Source organism: Phaethon lepturus, unplaced genomic scaffold (assembly GCF_000687285.1).
Source record: "Phaethon lepturus isolate BGI_N335 unplaced genomic scaffold, ASM68728v1 scaffold5083, whole genome shotgun sequence".
In the NCBI taxonomy this organism is placed as follows: Eukaryota; Metazoa; Chordata; class Aves; order Phaethontiformes; family Phaethontidae; genus Phaethon; species Phaethon lepturus.
In genome coordinates this window covers 66,266-88,212 of record NW_010531087.1, presented here as the reverse complement: position 1 = coordinate 88,212, position 21,947 = coordinate 66,266, and the positions used below count along the sequence as shown (strand labels likewise).

The 21,947-nt window shown below is 48.2% G+C and overlaps 1 protein-coding gene across 1 annotated transcript in view; it reads left to right on the top strand.

Annotated features, from left to right (window-relative positions):
* Nucleotides 1-14,349, top strand: part of VPS45 (vacuolar protein sorting 45 homolog (S. cerevisiae)) — a 28,564-nt gene extending 14,215 nt beyond the window's left edge. The window contains exons 13-14 of the mRNA XM_010284431.1: nucleotides 4,965-5,096; nucleotides 14,262-14,349. Of these exons, the coding sequence (XP_010282733.1) occupies nucleotides 4,965-5,096; nucleotides 14,262-14,349 (220 nt within the window). The remainder of the gene's footprint in view (nucleotides 1-4,964; nucleotides 5,097-14,261) is intronic.
* The last annotated feature ends 7,598 nt before the right edge of the window (nucleotides 14,350-21,947 follow it).

Sequence of the window (21,947 nt, the reverse complement as noted above, 5' to 3'; positions counted from 1 at the left end):
CATTTGTCCCAACCGGACCTGACGCTGTTTCCCTAAGATGGCTAGATTCTTACAAGATCAAGTTTGTAATCAGACCACAAGACAGCTCTGTCACAGCTTAAAACCAAACTTCTTAAAACCAAACATGGGTCCTCGACGTTTTGCAGGAACCAGGCAGCAGCCTATGAAATAGCCGTAGGAACAGGCGTGCTGCTCCCTGGGGTCCAGCTGGGACTCGGCTCATTCCGTCTCTCTCAAATTACCTCAAGTACTTACCTGCTTATTCAAAAATCGTGGAAAGTTAACCTTGTCTGAAAGCCCATCAAAGTTCAGACTTAAACGTGGAATGTAAGAACTCACCGATACCATCTAGTTTAGAGTATTCTGTGACTGGATGTGATCTTTGTCCCACGGATTTTGTTGAAGGGAAGGTTCCCATTGACTGCTAGAGGAGGGGAAAAATCTGAAACCCTTTAGAATTGTCTGTAGCTGACACACATCTAAAGGGATGGGTGAGGTATCTCCTTAGGCAGCGAATATAAAATCTCCTTTTTTGGAAGCATCAGCTTGCAGCATGTGATGCGGAACCATTTGGCTGTATGCTTTTTCATCTGAGCTCACACATACTGCCCTAAAGATTAGGGAAAGCAGCGTTATTGCTAAATCATATATATTATCTTGTGTTTAGTATGTTTTGTGTTTTGTGGATTTTTTTCAAGGCAAAACTCTGTGTCCTTGTTTGTTCAAGGAAGTTGCTTTTTCCTCCTGTGTGAAGTGTTTGAGCATTTAGCTGTTAAATTGGTAGTTAACCCGAGGAGATAGAGTGCCACATCCACAAATTGGGTCTGAGGAGCGCAGCAGCTGGAGCGAGCGTTGCTGTAGATTGCTTTCCAACTAATCCTATAACAGTCTTGGGGTTTCTTCCTATTCCGAAACTGCTTATTATTTGCCCTTGATAGAAGCAGTAATTCCTTGGGCACTTCATGAGAACACCAAGATCCCTTTGTTCTTTCTGTGGCAGTCTGCCTCTGCGTGACTTAGCTTGCTTCTGGTCTGTGAGAGATCTGCAGGGTAAATGCCGGACGCTTTGAGCAAGGCACCTGAAGTGGGAGAGAGGCTAGAGTTCTGCCTCCACGGCCCCACACCAGCCTTAATCCTGTAAGAAAGGCAGCAGCGATACAAAAACAAAAATAAGCGTATTCTGTGCCGTACTCCCGATACCTAGCAATCACAGCTGCACGGGAAATAGAGGCAGACCAGGATATAATGTCCAAGCAGGAAGTTTTCTTACCTGCGACCCAGCATCTCGGAGGCATTACCAGTTTAGTTTGCAGCCCAGCGTAGATATCGGCTCTCCCATGCTGGGTCTGTTTGGATTATCATTTCCGGCTTTCTCTGTTTGACATCTTTTTAGTCGATAAGTTTTTCTGGATATCAGTCAATCTATTCCTCTCTTTGTACAAAGATTCTCCACCACAACAAAAACTGTTAATATGTGGTCAAAAAGCCATGCACAAGATGTAACCCAGACTTAGTGATTTAGGATAGCAGAGAAATTTTATTGCGGTCTGCGATGGGATCACTGGGCTGTTTAGCCTCCCAAGTTGGACAGTGCCAGCTGCTTTGTAAAAAGTACAGAAATGACTTAAAGGGCAAAGGAGTAATTTTCTTATTATTGTTTTGTACAGCACCTAGCACAGGGGAGTTCTGTGCCGTGAGAGGGTCTTCAAAACACAGCAGCAAGGAAAACACAATATATTAAAAAATGCTAAGCTTCCATTCACAGGGTTTGTATCCTTTCTCAGCTCAGAGCCATTTGCCGTACCAATTTGATCGTATATGTAATCCTTATCAGTGTTCATACAACGTGGCCATACCTCGTGGAGGAGCGGGAGCGAAGAGTAGTGGCAGGAAGGGTTTCATGACTTGCTGCTAACTTCTCCTGTGTGTACTTAGTTCCTCCTTAACCTGATGTGATTCAAAATGCACTTTTATCTTTTCCAAACCTGTTTTAAGACAGCTGTAAATTACCTTCATTTCTGAAGGTATTTTCTGTACTTGAGCCTAGGGTTGAGAAGCTAGCGAATCTCCTCTCCTCTGCATCTGGGCTTTGCACAAGCAAGAAGCACCCATCCTCCTGGTGGATGTAATCTTCAGTCACGCCTTGACTTGATGAAGTGACCAGGCTGACAGTGCACAGTCTCACCCTCGTTTTGTGGGGATCCAGCATCTTGTTAGACTCACTCATCTAACTTTAACTCACGCTTAGGAGAAAGCTGTGACCAAGCATTGCAGAGGCCTGACTGCAGGGACTGTTGAGTGCATCAGTGATGTGAATTTGCACGGCTGGTGTCATGGTGACAGTGAAAGGTGATGGTAAATTTAAAGGCTGGTACATGTTGCGATATTCCAGAGGAGCATATGAGAGTTAGCCACATGACTCTGGCATCTAAATTCCTTAGGTCTTTGATAGTTCCAACCCAAAATCCATAAATGATGGTACCAGGAGACCAATCCTGTGGATTTCAGTCTGCATAAGGCTGCTTGGTAAGAAATTGCCTGGTTTGTTTCTTTGCTGCTCCAGTGATCCAGTTAGTAACGGTACCTTAACCCTCAAAGTTCGAACTGACTGAAGGGACTCTGGGGATGTGCAGCTTTCTCAACCTAAAAGGCATTCTCCCTAAGAAGCCAAGTGTGGCATGGCCTACTTGACACATCTTTTTACAGGCATCACAATAAAAGTGGGCTTGTAGAGATTTTATAGATATACTTTTTCTGACAACTGACAGTGGTTTATCAGATTACTTCATTGCTGTGCTGTCCCCTTTCCTTTGATTTCCACTCCCTGAAGACTCGGGCACGTTTGCACCTCGTTTCCAAAGCCGGATGAGTAAAAGACAAGGTACAGCACTCTTCTGTCCTCTGGGGCTGGCTCAGCGACTTCTGTTGTCACCAGGGTGCAAAAACCTCCGTCTGCCTCAGTGAGATGTTTGAACCCGCACAGCCCGAATGTGCGGTTGCTATATATAACCTGCTTATCTTAAGGCTGCAGTGCAGAAGATTTCACAGGCTGTTGCTGTGCTGGGGACACAGTGTAGCTCTGCAGGGAGGGATAAGCACACCGAATCCCGGGGCTCTGGGAGGGAAGTAAAGACAGCGCAGACTGCGTCGCTGAAATCCCCAAGGCAGCGCTGCCTACACCACGGCTCCTGGCTGGGAGGGGTACCTCACGTGCAGGGTAAAACTTGTCGCTCTGTCGAGAGAGCACGGGCCTAAAGCATCTAATGCAGCATGTTCCACTACTGCAGACTTCTCTACAAAGTATTCGACTTCAAGCCTTGCAGTAAACTACAGCTGGAAGTCTAGGCTGTTATTAGAATTATGGTAGTCCCGGAGGATAACAAATGGTATAGTACCTGCAGAAGAACTGTACTGAATGCAACAACTTTTTTGTCGTTGAATTAGCAATGCTAATTGCTGTGTGTCACCAGGGGGTGTGCCTGACATGATGGGGTGCCCACGTTCCGGGCATCAAGGCTGCCGTTTTCCCTCTCCACCCTGCAAAGGGAGACTACCAGCACCTTCTACAGCATCTCTGAAATCTCCTTTCGTCTGTCCAAATCATCTTATGCAGACCAAACCCAAACTTTCTGAAAAGACTTAGATTTGGAAGGTTACTGGTAACAAAGACCACTGTGGGACGGGCTGTGCGCTGCTGTTTACCGTTCATTTTTCATACTTTTCTGCATCCTGTCCAGGGGCAGGGAGGCAGTTGTGTGGGTCTGACAGCTAACACGCTTGTTCCGAGACAGCGTCCCATTCTGACGGCAGAAGCCGTTTTGCTCTCGGTAGTACTGCCTGTTCAGTGATGCCAAGAAAGCAGTCCTTGACGTTCATCCTTCGTGATGAAGCGTGCGTTGCTCCTCTGGACAGCAGCAGGTGCCGAGGGCTTTGCAGGTCGGCTTCTCAGCAGGGAGTAACCAGAGACACAGAGTCTAGGTACATTCTGGGGTCATCCCTGTCTCATGCTCCATTTGCTTTGTCACTGAGCCGGAGCTTGCACAGGCAGAGCAGATGAATGCCTCCTGCTTCCGCCGCTGCAGCAAGCAGCTGTATTCTAGCAGAATTACCTGCTTGGAAAGCGGAGATGACTTTTGAGACTGCAACAGAACGTTAATGGTGTTGAGACTTGACTGCTCTGACTCAAGCGGATGACTGACAGGATGTGATCCACACCTTTTTGCTGTAGATTCTGCAGAAATTGTTCGCTCAGCTTGTAGATGGTAGCAGAGCTGATTTATGGGTTGCAAGCATATTCTGCTATCCCTGAGAGTGGAAGACTTAAGTGATTGGGGAGGGTGGTGCAAGGAAGGCGCAGTCTTCCTTTGAAAGCAGAATGTGCAGGGCATATGGCTGGTTTTGTATTTTGAAGGCACTTCTCTCCTTCCCCCCCCCTTTCCCCTCACTCTAGTTCTCTGTAAAATCCTGTATTTCTAGGCTGCCTAGGGAACGTAACCTCAGAGGTAAACTTCGGCACAAATCCCAGTAGTTCTGCAATCAGCCAGCAGAACTGCAGCTGATCCGTGCCCTTCAAACCAAGCCCGAGAGGTCTGAAGCACCACTGTTGTCCTCGTTTGACTCCTGAATTGATCTTAATTTAACAGCCGCAGCAGTGTCTCGATCATGCATTAAACATTGGCGTATGTGTCATGGTGGAGCTCCACAGGGATGCAGCGTGTGGGTGTTGCTGAGGAGGCTTTTAAGGACCGTTAGCACGTTGTGTAAATGTTTAGGAGAGACAGTGTTTTAAAAGCGATTTAATGGCCTACACATTGTTGTCGGTCTTGAGCCCAGCGCATCACAGAAATGAGACATGGTCTGGGCAGAGGAATTATCGGGATCATTGCCTCAGCGCCTGTGAGTGCTACAGGATTTATCCTTGCGTTTTGTCTGATCCCGTCTCAGTGTTTGCGTCTTTATTGCAGGCCCCAAGATATTATTGTGTTCATCATTGGAGGGGCAACTTATGAAGAGGCACTGACTGTCTATAACCTTAACCGCACCAACCCAGGGGTCAGGATCGTCCTAGGTGGGACCACAATCCACAACACAAAAAGGTAATAATCGTATTTTTTTACTGTGGATTCTGTGTATCTAAAACTGCTGATGTGAGCGTGAATTTGCGACGCCTGAGGGATCTTCATTGCGCAGTAAAACACCGAAATGTGTGTAAATGGTCCGAGCCCAGCTCTGCTCATTATGGTTGAGGGACACATTACCAAGCTGAAGGTTTAATGTGCATTTTACTGAATTCAAGGGCAGGGAAGTAGATGTGTATCGTTCTTCCTGCTTATAATTCACCACGCACTCTAATATGAATGAGAAGCCAGCGCAGCACACAGGAGTTCAAAACTGACTGTGGTCTCATTGCTCCTGTTGAAATCTGGAGCAACTGCGTTTGCTAGCAGTGAAGCTAATGTACCTATGATTAGAACCGAGTTCTGTGATTACGCTGCTAGCAGGCTCTCTGCCGCCCACGAGCCTGCAGAGTATTGGCCATGTCTGTTGCATTTCTCCCTGGAGAACGGAGCTTTCCGTATTGGTTTGCTGTACGTTCCAAGTTGCCTTTCCTGGGAGGCCAGACATTTGGAAGGGCTTAATCCCTCCAGGAACTGAGCAGTGCTGGAGAGCACTGACCACGCTGAGCTTCATTGATTTCCTAGGTCACTGTCTCCAGGGTGTTCCAGCAGCTGACCGTCAGAGCTGGAAGGGCTTGTGTCGGGCAGTGCTGATGGTATTTCACGTCCCCTGCGCTGAGCTGACTGAGCCATTCCCAAGGGTCTCAGTCGGGATTTAGAGTCAGACGACTTGTACAGAAACGTGCAACTGCTCTGCTGTAGGTGGCCAAAAATTCCTCTCAGTATGGAATGCCTGGTTTATTTCCTATGAAATATCTGGTTTATAAATACAAATAATGTTTCCTGAATCCAAATTATTCATCTGAGTATTTGAGCACAGGTGAAAATTTAGACCATATTGGGGATTGCTTCCTATCGGCAGGACTTGTTGCTAGCCAAGCAGAGGAGCATGAATTCTCTCAGTAAGTGCCTTGCTCCTTTCCACCACGCCGTTCTGTCCTCGTTCGTAATGACGCTGCCATGGCTGGGAGCCGATCGGTTATCAGAAGGAAGGAGGGTAACGGCAGGAATGTGACAGGTGACCCACATCTCTCCCATGTGTTGCAGCAGGAAGCATGGTGAAATCTTAAGTCCTGAGAGAGTCCCTGGCGTTGTCTAGCAGCTGCTCTGAGCTTAAAGGGAGCACCCTGCTCTGAGCTGGGGTGGAAGGAGAGCTTCAACATACCATGTAGAAACGCAAACAAAATGCAGTCCTGCAACAGGAGGGGAAAGTTATGCTTCTCAACATTTGAGATGAAATTTTCAGAGCTGACAAACAGCTTTGGGCACCTCAGCAGGCTCCCAGAGTTCAGGAAACACATGCTACCGACACCACAGGCGTTGTATGTCAGAAATACAGCTGTTAAGCACTTCACTGATCTCAGTTACTGACAGGTGGACTCAAGTGTGGTAAGCAGGCTAAAAAATGGCTTGGTTTTCAGGCCATATACATGCACTGCTGCTGCATCAGAGTCCAGTGTGATATTTATAAAATCCTTGCACTATTGCCCTTCCTTTTCATGCCTGTAAGGGATCTTCAGGCTCCAAAGCTGCCTGCACAGAAGCAGTAACAACTCTCACAAAGAAATCCAGTGGCTCCTATCATCACTTGTTGAGAAAAAATGCCCCAACCCCCCCAAATTCACAGTGCCCGCTCTGAAATTTGGTCCTTACTTTAGCTTAATGCTCAGGAAAACTCCTGAAATGATGCTAGCCCAGAATTGAATTGCTTTTATAAACTGGGTTACAAAGGCAAGTCTGTACTAGCCCACATATAGACCAATTCCTGCCCAAATTACCCAGCTTCCTCAACCTTCTGCTTTACAAAGTAGCCTTTGAACTAAATCCTCTTCTAGCCAAGCCTAGAAACAGTAAGAAGAGATCAGCGGGCACAGTAGTTGCCCTTTGATAAAAAGAAAGAAGGTAAGTAAATTGTCACCTTGCGAGGACACAAAAAAACCTGGTTGATACTCAGCCTGGCATGAACTGTAACCTCTTAAGTCTACCAGTGCATTTTGAGGCTGATTTTGACATCTACCAACATGCCCGCATCAAACTTTTACCAGCATCTGTGCTGCGAACCTGGATGGTACCATCATCGCACCGCACTAAACACAAAAAACAGAGTAAGCGATATGGAGATCTCTGGGATGGTGTCGTTTTTCACACCATATTGGAGGTTGAGACCTGCCCCAAAAGTGTATCAGTGTAGCAGATTCAGCAAAAACTGTCACTTGGTGGGGAGAACAGAGAAAACTCACCAGCAGCGTCTTGAAGTGAAGGAAAGCAGTAGTGTGGCAATCAGGATGGGTGTGAGATGATGGTTTGAGCTTTAGGTTGCCATCCCAGCTCTGCTGTTGACCTGTTGGGTGATGTTGGGCAACTTTCTCCTTCGTCTAAATGCACCAGAAGGTCTCTGAGCGGGGACTGTCTCTCACTCCTGCTTTCTGAAGTTCAAGATTTGCAGCTTACATCATTGGGCTCCACTTAGATTTGTGCTGTAATGAGTAACATTAGCTAGTTAGGGCTACTACCGCGACTACGTTTTGGTGCAGTCTCTGAATTATTTACAGAAGAACTAAGATACTGTATCAAAATTTGCATTTCAAAGAATGAAGTAAAAAAAAAAAAAAAAAAAAAAAAAGAGCAAAAAAAGGCCGTTGCTTTTTAAGGGCTGACTGCTACAAGGTCCTGTCTGGGAACTCTGGGATGAGGACTGCCAAGGGTCCCATTCTAAAAATAGCCCTACCCCAAATAATTTGCTTTTCCCTAGTGGCTTGAATAAGAGTTCCTTAATGGTGAGAGGACACATTAATAACAGTAAAAAATTGGAACTTTTGAGTCAGTAAATAATTGAGAAATGAAGAAGTTTCCCATTCACCGCGTGTTAACTGCAATTCTAGCAAAGTGCATGAGGATCACAGATATTTCTGCAAATACGCTGAGGTGTCTAATGTGACAAAACCTAGATTTTATTGTGTCCTAACTCCTCCGTAATCCACTGGCCTTCCTTTAATGAACCGTTGCTTATTTCTGCTGGATTAGTGCTGATATGTCACAATAAACAAGGAGATTTTTATATTAATGCGCTGAGCGGCCCATGTAAGCACACTAATCCTGTGCTTTCATTGTTCTTACCAATCCAACTTAAAATTGTGGTCAACATCTGTGTTTATAGGGTGGGGGATGGCTTAAGGGATATCCATTCTGCTTTTTTACAAAGCAGGAGAAAAACAAGCCTTTGGAGCTGGTTATGTTGTTAGAGCTGTATATTTGCGGGAAGCTTATCTGTTTAAGAGACCATCTGCATTGTCTAGTGAACATTCTCTAAGTAGATGCCTTAAAGTGTGGGGGTGAAAAATATTTGGCGTAGGGATGAAAAATATAACATCCTGTGTTTGCAAAGAGGGTCTCAAAGCGGGCATGGTAGGTACCTGCTTAAAGTTTCCTTATGCTAGGCAGTCATGTCAAGGTGGATCTGTCCCTGTTGATCTTTATGGATTTATATCCACATAGATGGAAAATGGGGGCAGGCAGCTAGTAACAATGCTCATATTCTAAAATAAGGCATGTAGATTCCTTAGGTAAATCAGGCTACAGAAGCTAAGAGGCTCTACTGTTGGAGTTTATTCCCCTGTTTGAAAAAATCCCACTGGTTTTACAAGGTATGAGAAAAATTTTGTTTCTTGTCTTCTCTCCTCCACCTCTGACAAATAAATCCATGCGGTGCACCTATTCCTTGGCCTCCTTCCTGACATTACCCGTGCGGAGGTCAGGCAGCGATAGGGTCGGGAATGTGGCTTGGGTCTTCTGTTCCTGGATGCAACTAAGAGTTGTGAGAAAAAAATGCATTAAAGCAGCCGGGAGTGCTGAAAAGGCAAGTGACGAAAGCCAGAGAAATGCAGAAATCCAAAGATCAGAAAATCTCTTTGATTGCGCACGCTCACTTTTGCTGCAGATGAGGCATTAAATCTCTCCCATCTCAGTTTACTTAATTCTTTTTTTTTTTCCTCCATGCCCGTTAGCAGGCGACCCTCGCGCCGTTAAGTCTAGGAGGGCATACAGACAGGCATTTGGTAAGGCTTTGAGATCCTTTGAGAAACGCCAGCAGGGTGGAAAAGAATCAGTTGTCAAGGAATTTTCAGTGTTTTTCTAATCAAACCAGATCGGCTGCCTCTGTTACTTTCGAAAGTTTGTCAGCCCTACTAAAAATACTTCTAGTATGACTTGATTGTCAAAAAGGTAAAAAAGCCTTCCTGGATGTGTTTTCCTGCATGACGAGCCTAGGCAGCAGCTGACTGCAGAGCTGTGCCCGGCGTATGAGAACTGAAATGCCACATCTGCCCACTTAATGCAGCTCTTCTACAGCGGGCTCATGCTGAGGACTTGGTCTGCAGCCACGCCGTTGCACCTGGCCACGGGTCGAACCACTTGATAAATGAAGACCGGGGTGTCGAGCTCCTGTCTGTTTTTTTCCCTGCAATATAATGAGCTGTAACGGAAGGGCTGAAAGGCTGGGGATTATTAATCATAGGTTCCTTAAAAAAAACACATATAGAATATGTATTTAAATTATATTTATGGTGAAAGTGAGAGGTCTTTCTTGACTTGGTGCCATTCCTTAACACTGACTATAGCAACCTCTGTAATTACCTGCAGGAACCAGATAAATTTGGGCAAAACTGTGCTAGAGTTAAATCGGGGGGTTTTCAATTGCTCTCCACTCTTTAAGTTAAAGTTCGTGGAGTTCGCGGAGGGTCACCAGCTCACAGCAAAATGCAGAATGCAAAGAGCTCTTAAAGTCAGTGGGTTTGCTGTGGCCTTAGGGCAGGGAGAGAAAAGCCAAGAACATAATTACTGGACTTTGAACTGAAGAAGTCAGAGAGCCTAATGTGCCTAGCAGTGCCTCCTAACTGCTCCCCTTCTCTGGGCTGAAAGCTGCAAAGAAGTGTCTCTGCCTTCCCCTGCTTCCTAAAGAAAATTCAGCGTGAGGGAGCCGATTCCTTGCTGTTGGTAAATGGTTTTACCACCAGTCCCATGGGCAACCAGCTCCCTTCTTTTCCTGCACAGGCAAATCAATCTAAAGAAAATTCTGTGGGGTTTGGAGGAGAAAGGCTTAAAAAATTATCAATAATCAGCTACAAATGGAAGACCAGGACCAGGAGGAACATCTGGCGCGTGGGGCTGGCTCATCCGGAGCACAGGTTAAAGCACAAACCTGCTGTGACTAATCCAAGGGGATATCTAGCCTGACCCACTTACCCAGTTACAGTAACAGCCTGGTTGAGCCAGGCGCGGCTGTGGTGTGCTTAGCCAGCGGAGCCTGGCCACCGGCTACCTGTGCCCACGGGAGGAGTGTTTGGATGAGCTGCCGTTCCTGCTTGCTACAGAGGGAGGGAGGGTTTGGAGTAGAGATCGGTTCAAATTCTCCTTGTGGTTTGATATTCACACTCGGAGGCTTTCCCAGCCAGACCACTGCGCTAGATGCTCGCTCTGTTTCTCACAGGATCCTGAGAGTGCTGGGAAATAACAACGGCCGCAGCACGGTGCGTTTTTACTGTGCTCCAGCTCGCTCCTCCGCTGCAGGTGGGAGTTTGGCTCTTACATCAGCTGCACACCGGATGGGGAGACGACCTGTGCGGGCGATGCTCAGAGGTGGTTGTGCTGAAGTGTAAAGTGACAGTGTCTCACTGCATCTCCCGCTCCACACACACAAACTTTCTCTCCAGGTAGCAAGTAAACAGGAGTCCCCTTTAAAAAGAAAAGCAAGTCATTCTCTGTTAAGAACTCAATCTGCCTGACACTAATGCCTAAAAATAAAACTGGAGGAGGGACAGCTCTCTAGCTGTAATCACAGAGCTGAATGACCACTGCGCAGGCAGTGTTCCTGTACACCTCTTATAAATCAGGCTGCTGCCCTCCCAGAACGCATAGTTCTAAATAGTGCAGTGTTGACATCTGGAAATTGGTGCAGGCATTTGCATGAGATTTTATTTTTTAATTGTTTTTTTTTTTTAAACCCTCATGATTCACAACCTGGGCAGGTAGACCTATTTTAGACCTCTTTTAGGGGAATCACATTTTTGTAGGATTCATGGTATATCCTGATTTTTATTTCTTTATCTTTTTTTTTTTTAAAGCATTAATGTTCAGATAACTTGATCAGCATATTGAAGGAATGAGTCAACCTAGAAACTGGTAGTGCTGTATCACATTGCCAGAGTAACCATCTTCCTGGTAACATCTCCTCATTAGATCTTATGTGGGAGCGTTGCTGTGGTTTTGCAAAGTATTCAGCTGCCTCCCAAACTGCACAGACCGGTGGCTGTAAGTCAGTCACTGCGATGAAGTAATGCCAGCGGGCCAGCGCTTCATTTTGTGGGCAATCGTTACAGCTCCTTTGGCTCGAGAGACTTCTCGTACAGATGTACAGGGATGTCGCGTGAAGGCTTCCTTGCAGGCGCTGTATTACAGCGGCGGCTCAGGAGCTGTATCGGCAGCCAGGAGCAGGCGGCCTGGACGGTGCGTGCTCCAGACGAAGCCAGCCACACAAAAGACAGAGGTGGGGAGCAGCAGCGAAGGCCAGGAAATGAGCGGCCACTTGCTGGTGAAACTGGGACTAGCTCCAAGCTTCGGTCCCAGTCTAGTGCTCACCTCTGTAGGTTGTGCTCCCATTTGGCAGGCAGGAGTGCTGTACGAAAGCATATATAATCAACAAAAACAATGCAAGGAGCTTTAAAGCATTATTCTTTTAGAGGTTTTTCTTTTTCCTCTTGAAAGGATTGAATTAGTCTCAAACCTTAACCCGCTTTTAGACCTATTTAAACAACTGTGTTTCCAAGGTTTAGCCTTCCTTGCTCTGGCGTGCTTTGCTGGATTAAGCTGCGCTGTGCTTTGTGAAACAGGGCTGAGGCTGCCGGAGTGCAGGCATGACGCAGCTGACCTTGGTGCAGCTCCAGCAAATACCACTCTGTACGTATACCTACTTCTCAGCTTGCTGCGCATACCCATCCACCCAGATAAGAACTGAATCTGTGCTCGTGACAGGTGGAAGCCTGCAAACTGAAACGCTGTGGCATGTTTCAGGGATAAAATTGGCCTTTGAAGGCTGCCTGGTGACAGAATGGGTGAAATTCATTTTGCAGACTCATCAAGGTAACAACCTCTCTTGCCACCTAACCCGGCACCATGCAACCCCAGTCCTGCATGCCGCAGAAATTCTTTGCTGACAAACAGAGTTGCCTCCACAGTGATCGTGACTTCAGCCATGTCCATACAAGGCTTTTAAGACGCACCGCAAGCATTCCAGAATGGGACTTTCCAAACTATCAAATGCTTAGCCTAACTCTGCTCCTAAAGACATAACGGGGCTTAAGTGGAAACAGATTTGGGCTAGGACTGAACAGTCTTGCAGATTGAGATTTCAGGATCTCAGGATCTGAAACAGAGCAAGACACGGAGCCCAGCCCTCCCGACTCCCAGACATAGTTCTTAACTGCTGCCTGCTCGCTGCCTGCTTCGACCTTTTTTCCCTCTGCAGCTGGCCAACCCCAGTCCCCGGCAGCTGATCTCCCCCTGATGATTTTTCCCTTGAGAAGCAGTTCACCTATTCCAGTGTGTCTCTGGATGTGTCTTCCTTTGGTTCTTGTGTGGAACCATTGCTCTGGCATGCAGTTGAGCCATTCACTTGACTTTATAGGGCAAACTTGTACATAAGTCTCAAATTGACAAATTCCTTGGGGTCTAGCCTCCAAACTCCCCCAAGTTTCCTTGGAAAATCATACAGAGGAGAGACTGAGATGAAGCTGAGTGTGTGCATAAGCATTTTACTGAGTTAAAACTTTCGTGAGATGCATCCGAACGAATGCTTAATGCCCAGAGGTTTCCATGTGGCTCATTATTTAGATGTGAGTGTGGTCTAAAGAGTCTGGAAATCGGAGGGAGGGTCTTGCTGTGGATGTACCGAGGCTGAGGAGCTGGGGAGTGAGGCACAAGCAGTGACCCTGGCTGCTCAAGGGGCTGCTTTCCAGAAAGCCCTGGCTGTGAAGTGTCAAGGATGCCTCACAGCAGGAGGTTTCCACCCTGCCTCTTCCTGCCTTATCATCCACACAGGAAGACTGAGAGCGAGCAGAAAAACAAGCCTGGACGCTGGCCTTCCTGGCTTTGTTACAGGAAGGCGAGCGGGGCTGCCAGCGCAGTCCAGATGCTGAGCTGAGCCCACGAGGAGCTGCTGCTCTTGTGTTGGAAGCTTTACCGTTCACAGCATGGGGAGAGACAAGAGACCTCCTGGACGGGGTGGAACACTTAAGGATGAATGGCCATGTTCAGTGAAGATGTTGACCTGGTGAGCCATGCTGGGAGCCCCAGATTTTGGTGCTCCAGATTTTGGTAGCCAGGGCAGGTCAGTGCAGTCCCATAGCTTTGCGCTTTGTTCTCCCTCACTAAATTCATCCTGGCTGGTGGGAGGATCTGTCGCTGGAAAATGGGAGCATTCTCCAAGGCTGCCAGTCACTTTTTTCTTCTTGTTTCCTACTGTTTCCTAACTGTAGCGATCCCAGTCTGAGGTAGTGCCCCCCATTTTCCCTTGCAAGCAGCTGGAGGAGTAGCTCAGTCAGAGTGTGATCCATCCACCCTGCTGCTGTCGCTCGACTGCAGAGGGAAACGGTTAGCCCCAATGCCAGCTCTCGGGATGCTGCTTTTACATTGGAGGACATGAGTGTCTCTCCGTTGTGTGCTGCTTCAGTCCCTGAGACTTCCTCACTGCTGCTTCCTTGGGGAGGGAGCTTCTGTGTTTGACATGAGCCTAGTGAGGGGAAGGAACATCATCACTGGGACCGGGATCCCTCTTCCAGGTGGGTTTTTTTGTTGGATCATATGTTGTTGTGGGCAGGTCTTCTCTTTGCCACCATCACCACATATGAAGGAGTGACTCTGTCTCCCATCCTGGCGACACCAGAGCAGAAAACAGATGTTTTCATAGCTTCAAGGTTGTAGAGCACTTGTTGGTTCTGTTCAAAGGCTTAAGGCCAGGCCATATGGTTACTTTCTATCCGCATGAGTGAAAAGTTGGCCCTTGTCTCTGCTAACCTTAACTTTGCTTGGCAGCTTCCTCGAGGAAGTTACAGCTTCAGGGTTCCGCGGCCGAAGTACCGAGAGCTCTCAAGTTATGCCAAGGTCAAGCAGCAGACGGTGAATCTTGGAGAAACCCTGTCTCGCCCATCCGGAGCTTCCACGAACTGACTGTACGGCTTTGGAGCAGAACTGGACGTTCCCACACTGCGCTGCTGCCGTAGCTTCCCCCATCCATGCCAGGAACCTTAATGGGCACGAGAAGCATCTGGGCAATGAATGCTGGAGCTGGCAACTGCCCTGATGAACCAGGACGTGCCCCAGACTGCAGCACCCTCAGCATCTTCTCACAAACACAGCTCTGAACGGGACATGGCTGCGTAATTGGAATTTTAACCTGCAGGAGAGCCTGGGAAAAATGTCACTACCGAAGCACTGAGTCGCTGCAGCTCTGCTGGCCTGTCGGAAAACTGTGCTCTTAGTTCATTTGTCAAAACACACTGAATGAGTACCGTAATGAACATCCGATGATCCTGGGCCCAGACTTTTGTGTGCATCTCTGGAAGGTGAAGCTGATGGGCACTAGAAGCCCTTTGCTCTGCTCAGTTGTCTGTATATTTTGAGTCCTATTAAATGACCCATTTTGACTGAACCTCTTGTCTATTAAATGATTCCTAATATCACCTTCGTAATACCACTGAGGTATAATCACATTCTTAATCTTCTTTATTAAGAAACCTCTGTTTACCTTAAGAAACAAACACAACTCCATGCCCCTGGTTTTGCTCTCATGTTGTGAACTGGAAAAGTGTTGTGATTTCTTTTTAACAATAAAAATAATTCTAGCAGTAATAAAACGTGTTGGTTTCGAAAAGAAACAAGAGAATTGTAATTGTGGAGCAGACCTGGGAGCAGAGGAAGGTGGTTGGCATCCTCCTAGGCATGTGAGCTAGATCGGAAAGCGCTCACTCTGCTTCCCGTACCCTGAGGACAGACCTCTGGCAGCGGTGCCGGAGAGGGAGGCACTGCTGCTGCCCTGATACCCCACCCTGACCCCTGTGGCAGAGGCAATAAAGCTCCTGTTCGTTTCTCCCCGGTGTCACATCCCCCAGCGTGGCTCTGAAGAGGAATCTTCATCCCCATTGCCAGCTCCTTCCCTCTGGGCACCTGGGCCAAACTCCTCTGAAGTGACCCATGGGGGAAGGTGGAGACAAGAAGGGCGAGAGCTGTAACTCCAGCCCCTGCCTCCTGCGAGGTGCAGGCACCCAGGGGAGAAGTGCAGCCTCCCCGCCCCTTCAAGAGGAATGACTTTTTTCCGAGTTTCCTTTTATTTTAGGTACAGGAACTGTGAAAAGCAGCACAGGTTGAGTCAAAACAGACATCAGCAGGCTGGATGTCTGGCTTCTGTGAGTGTCCGCTACCAATGAGCGAGTCTTTCTCTTATCTCTTGCTTTCCCGTAATTAAATAAGACTGAACCTCTCACTCCCTGAGAGCTCTGCAGGGCTGCTGTGGATGGAAAGTACTTGAATTCACACTCATTTCTCTGGTTTAATTCCCTGAGGCAAGGTCACTCTGAGCCTGGGCGCCTGTCCATCCCAGAATCTCCCCGCGGTGCTGAAGGACTGATGGTACATGCGCTGCGGAGCTGCTCCAGGGCTCTCACGTGAAAACAATGGGGTCAGGCCATGGGGCAGAGTTCCCACGCCACATCACTGGGGAGCACTTCCCTCTGACTCGGGAGCATCAGGCATTGTTTTGGAAGGGATGGGGACTGGCATGGTTTCCAATCCACCGCTGTCATCCTCACCTCTAGGAAGCTATTTTGCTCCTCTCCTCCCTGCAGGATTAACGCCCTGCAATGCTGCAGTCCTCGTCAGGCAGCGGAGTTCCGAGGTGAGGTTGTTGCTGGAGGCAGGAGGCAGAGGTACCTCACAAAACAAGTATTTCGTTCATTTAGCCAACGGACTCTAACCTTACCAGGCAGCTCCGTTTCCTAAGACTGTGTTGTAAAAGGTCATGCTCCTGGTACTGGACTAAGGGGTGGATTAAAAGACTCCTAAAATGTGATGTTGTATCAACCTTTCCCAAGTGAAACCCGTCTCCTGCGGACTGCCTTTTGCAGGCTCCTTGGTACACATTTTTGCTTACTACAAATGCGAGCACTGAAGGCTTGGACCAAGCCTGACACGACGCCCTTGGGACCCATCCCTGCCCCCTGCATAGTCGTTATTTCCCTTGCACTTCACTTGCTTCACATCATGAAGGCTTGGAGGATGTATTGGGTTTGCGTGGCAAGGTTTTGGTAGTGGGAGGGGATGCAGGGGCGGCTTCTGTGAGAAGCTGCTAGAAGCTTCCCGTGTCCAACAGAGCCAGTGCCAGCCGGCTCCAAGATGGGCCCGCCACTGGCCAAGGCCAAGCCCATCTGCAATGGTGGTAGAGCCTCTGGGAGAACATAATTAAGAAAGGGGGAAAAAAAAAGCAGCACAGCAATTGCACCAAAGAGCGGTCAGTGCAGAAGGAGGGGGAGGAGGTGCTCCAGACCCCAGAGCAGAGATTGAGGGATAGGGCGGCTTTGGTGGGCACATGGCGTCCAGCCAGGGTCAGCCCACTGCAGAGGGTCGCAGTGCCACCCTTTGCAAAGGCTGAGACAGAGCTGACATCATGTAAGGTTGGCTGGCTCCCTTTTGATTGGCGTTGTGGTAAACAATCAGAGGTTTTTAAACCAGAGCAGAGAAAAAGTTGGAGAGAAAGGGCATAATGCTGCGTTTTAGTTTTTTGTTTTCCAGTCACATTTAGACCTTGTAGCTCACGCTGTTTCACCTCAGCCTCCTCCTCCTGCTTGGAATGCCACCGCTTTCCCACAGGCAAAGCGAATCGTTCCTCAGAAATGAGGCAAAATTGGGCTCTCCAGCTGAAATCCCTGGCTTGCGATTTCTGTTGGGCCACCAGCAAAGAGACCTCCAGGGCACCTGCACTCACGAGTGGCAGGGAGTGAAATTCCTTGACGGAGCAGGAGCCCTTGCATTAGTACGACAGCTCTGAGCCAAGCTCTGAGCCAAGCTCTGAGCTCCTGACAGCCCTCCGCTCTCCCCAGCGAGCTCAGTGGCTACCGTGGGTCCTGTGGAAGCACAGAGTGGGTGAAAGAAAGATGCTGGACCTGGAGCATCCTTTCTTGGCAGAGCAGGCACTGCTGAGGGGGCTGCGTCCTGATGGGCATCCCTGCTGTTAATTAGAGATTGTCAAGAACAATTCCCAGGCTGGTGTCTTAGAGGCCAAGTCCTGCTGGGGAGACTGGCGTCACACACAGCCCAGGCTCAGACTCCACATGTATTTTCTGTGCTGCAAAGAGTGTCGGGTCCTGGGTGTAACTCAGGCTCGCCGCTGCTGAGCCTGCAGCGATCTGCGTCCTGTTTCCAGGCACCTGTAAGGATTTTGCTCACAAACTTTTGCGCTGGTGTGAAATGAGTGCACTTTAGTAATGAACTGGGAATTGGGGCTTTTGGTTCATGCAAAGCTCTAAACCCACCCTGGGCTGCATGAGACAAGCCAGAGAACTTAGTTTCTACATCGTCTCATTTATAACTCTGCTTAAGCTAAAGTGCATGTTAAAAATGTACCCAATCTTTGTTTAAAAACACACATCCCCAGACTGCCTATCCTCCCTGGATTTCTTTTTTTTTCTTTTTAAGTACACACTGTAGCTAAAAATGGACTTGCTTCATTTTTCAGCCGCTGGATTTTCCTCTGTCTTTCCTTTCAGAGCTTTCTGCCATGCCAGTGGATGCACAGAACACACTCAAGATAATTTTAGCCCATAGTATATGTGGCGTATTAATTTGCCTTCTGGAGGCCATGTAACTTACTGGATGGGTGGGGGGAAGAGAAGCAGCTCCCAGAGGCCTTCCTCTGACGTCTTCGGAAGATTCTGTTTTCCCGTCTGGAAGGAAAGGCGGATGATGACTCTGGTTTAGGGCATCGTGAACAAAAGTCCCCCCACACTGAAGAATCAGTTTCCCAGGGCATTTTCTCATGGAAAAATCACTGAGCTGAAAAGGAAACAGCAGGGCCCTTGGTAGGAGGTGGGAAGAGTCTCTGCGAGGCTAGTTCCTTTATCACTCCGCTGAGCCACAGCTTTTTGTGGCTCGGCTTGTATTGTTCCTGCCCTCACAGAGGCAAAATGGGAGAGTCTCAGTCATTCAAAGCCTTGCTTCTTTCCTTGGCACGGGTGACTAATACTTCTGCAGATGGAGATTTATTGGGCAATTGCTAGGCTCCTTGCAAAATGGGAAGAGCCTTGTAATTTCTTCTTTTGGCCACAGCTTCAATCTGTTCAAGGAGCAAGAATAACAAGAGAATACAGATGGAATAATGTCCCTTGCTGTTTTCCGTACCCAAGTGCTGGAATACAGAGTGCAAGTTGCTGTTATGTGGCGGATGTGATGATAATAGTTTGCAGAGAAAGGGCGGTGATACCTCTGCATGATGCTGAAACTGGATGAGGCTGGAGCTCAGTGAAGTTTTTGCAACAAAGCTGCTTTTTTCAGGGAAAAATGCAAGTGTGGTAGCATTGAAACACTTTGCAAACACGTTTTTCTGAATTGTTGGAAGGTTTGTTGTTTTTTCAGTATCAAAACTCAAGAGAAACTTTTCATTTAGAAAATATCAAAACATTTTGAGAGGTGTGAAATAAAAAATCATTCTTGTTTCCAGCTTTTGCTTTCTTTGTAACTGAAGGAGTTTAAGACAGCTCAGAAAGGAAGGATTTTGTTCTTTTTTTATCTGCTACGTGCTGAGTAAAGTGGGGCTCTGCTGGTTAGTGGCCCTGGCTATCACAAGTGATACTGGTCCTAATGAGGGGCGAGAGTCCCCTTAGCTCTACGCAGTAAATGTATCCCCGGGGGAGCCTTGTGTGGGGCAGCAGGGTGCTCGTGAGCACTGCGGGGCCTGTGGACCGCCGATTGCCTCTGCTACTGGCCTCCTCACCTGCGCTCTCCTACTCAGCCTGCCCCCCTCGGCATAACCGTGGCGAGTGGCAGCAGCCATGGGCGCCGGGACCCTGCAATCCCCACGGTTACGTGAAGGGTCCTGCTCAGAAACCTGCAAGAGAGTTTCCAGATCCCAAACACGTGGCCTCTAATCAGCGATTGACTTGGGAATTAACAAGCCAGATCAAACAAAATGAGCTCTGAAATCCCTGGGAATTATCTTAGCATCACAAATAAGTCCTGTTGATGTGGAGCAATGTGGGAGAGAGCAAAGCCCTGTAGTGGCTAGGGGGCCAGCCAAGCCTGGCTAGCAGTCTCCCTCAGGGACCCTGCCACAGGTGTCCTGACAGCTCTTCTTCATGTTGGAAAAAGCATGCAGCCAGTGCTGGGCCAGGAGCAGATCCCTCCAGCCGGATCATACAAGCCGTACCTGAGGGTTGAGGTGAGGATCCGCAGAGATGCGGATCCCCGTTCTGTGGTCCCACAGGGAGTCGGGGTGAGGACACGGCACCAAGGAGAGAACCTGGCTCATGTCCCAAGTCACTGTGGCCCAGGGGCTTCTTCACTCTGCTGCAACTCTCCCTGGAGACAGGGTTGCTGGAGCAATCCCAGAGGGGGAAGTCAGGGCATAGAAACCCCGTCGAGATGCACGTTTTTCAGGCTGCGTGCTGGCTGACAGAGCCAGGCAGATGTTCTGTGTTGGTTTCTCTCCTCTCCACTCCGCTAATGTTTCAGCTCCAGTGAATGCTGCTACCTCGTTTGCCCCCGCGCTGCAGGCAGAGCTAGCCCTGCGCAAGGTGTGAAGCTCTGGGAGAGCTCCAACCTTACCATGCCCGTGTTTACCATCTTACCACTCCCCACTGACCCCCTCTACCCCACGATCATTAGCCTGCAATTTCCCAGGCCAAGGCCCACCTTATATCCCACTCTTTTTCCTGACTTCCCCCTTCTGTGTTGTCTTTTCAGTCTTGAGCTATGTTTGCAGAGCTGGCCAGTTTGTTAGCTCTCTGCAAATTTCATTAGCAGGCTGGTTTCCTCCCCCTGCCACATAATTAAATTAGAGATATTAAATAAAACTGGACCTCTGGGAGGGAAGTCATGGCAGAAAGGGAAAACACACTGCAGTAGGAACACATAGATGAGGCATTTCATTTAAGGAAAAAAAAAAACAACCAACTTCCAAACCTGTCTATAACTAAAATAAACTGCAGGGGAAATAAAGGCCTGTTTGTTACACAGAGGCTACTTCACATCAGATCAGCAGTGCTGTGGGGCCAAGGGAGAGGGGATGCTCTGCTATAAAGCACCAGTGAAAGGAGAGTCACTGAGAACGGCCATCAGGTAGGCATGCAGTAGGTGCAAGGGCTTAGCAGTAGGGTTATACTGGTTAGACCTATACTGGGACAGCCTTGAACACACCATGGCTCGTATGAAGGTGCCTCGTCTCAGAAGAGTTTACCTTCATGTGGGAAATACTACACCAGGTGTGGACAGGGCTCTGGACTGTGTCTCTGGAGATCTTGAGTTTACTCCTGGCCCTTCCACTAACTGCCTGGGGTAACTCTTATTGCTGCTTCAAAACTTCAAACTTGCCCTTGACCCCAAGTTTCCAGTCACCCAAATTTGTTTTCCTACACCCTAGCTCATGTCTAGCCTAAGCCAACCTGATCTCCAGATGAGCTTGGCTCAAACTCTGGGAAGGTCTAAGATCTCCTCCTGCAGGCCGTGGTCCAGAGACAGGTTCCAGCTCCATCTCCATCTCCAGCTCCCATCCCGGTTCTGCCCTGCTGGAACCCCCTGCAAGATTTAAGGTGTTTCATCAGGACACAGACGCAGCCTCATCTGCTCAGAATTACATCCCTGTCGAGTGCTTCTCTGGACAGGAGCCTGCCTCTCTCCTGTCTTTCCCACCCTCTCCCTGCCCCGTACAGTGAATTTGAAGTTGTTGGGAATAGGGCTGAACCTTGAGTGAGTCACGCTACAGCAGGCGACTCTCAGATCTTGCTGCCAACCTGAGCCACCAGACTCTGAAAGAGTCTTGTAGAGAAGGGAGGAGAGCCGAGTCATGGCCCTTAAAGGAAATTTTGGTAGTCCCCTGGCCTGGTCCTTTCTGGAGGGGTAAATTCTCCCATCAAGCAGACCCCTTTCTCAGACAATAGTGCTGTAATTATCTTCAGAGACAAGAAAAAAGCACATGTCCTAATTAAACTCAATTCATCTTCTAAGCAGCAGTTTCACACTTGATATCCAGAGGCAAAATGATGTGTGGGGAGGTGTTAAATACATAAATAAACTGAGAGTGTTTGTTGTTCTGCTTTTGCAGCAAGAAGATATTTTGGTAACTGTTTATTATGAATCAACACATCATAGGGGATCAAAACTGCAACATCAGGGCTGAGCAGAGCAAATAGGATGTTTGAGGACAGTAAGCAGGAGGACATAAACAGAACTTTAGAGAGAGGTTCTCTTTTCATTTTGCCCACATTTTCAAGGTCCTTTCCCTCCTGCTTACACCCTCCCCCCTCTTTTAAAAACAATGATATTTTTGTGCTCCCTGTTACAAAATTCAAAGCCATGATATAAGCAATTCCCTGCAAGTCCATCTCCCTTAGAGAAAAGAGATGTCAGCTGCGAGTGAAATGTGGCACGGGAACTCAGCCCCAGGCTCACGTCGCCCCTGCAAAGGACGACCAACCCAGAGCTCCTGCATCTCCCCTGCCTCCGGTCCTTTATGCC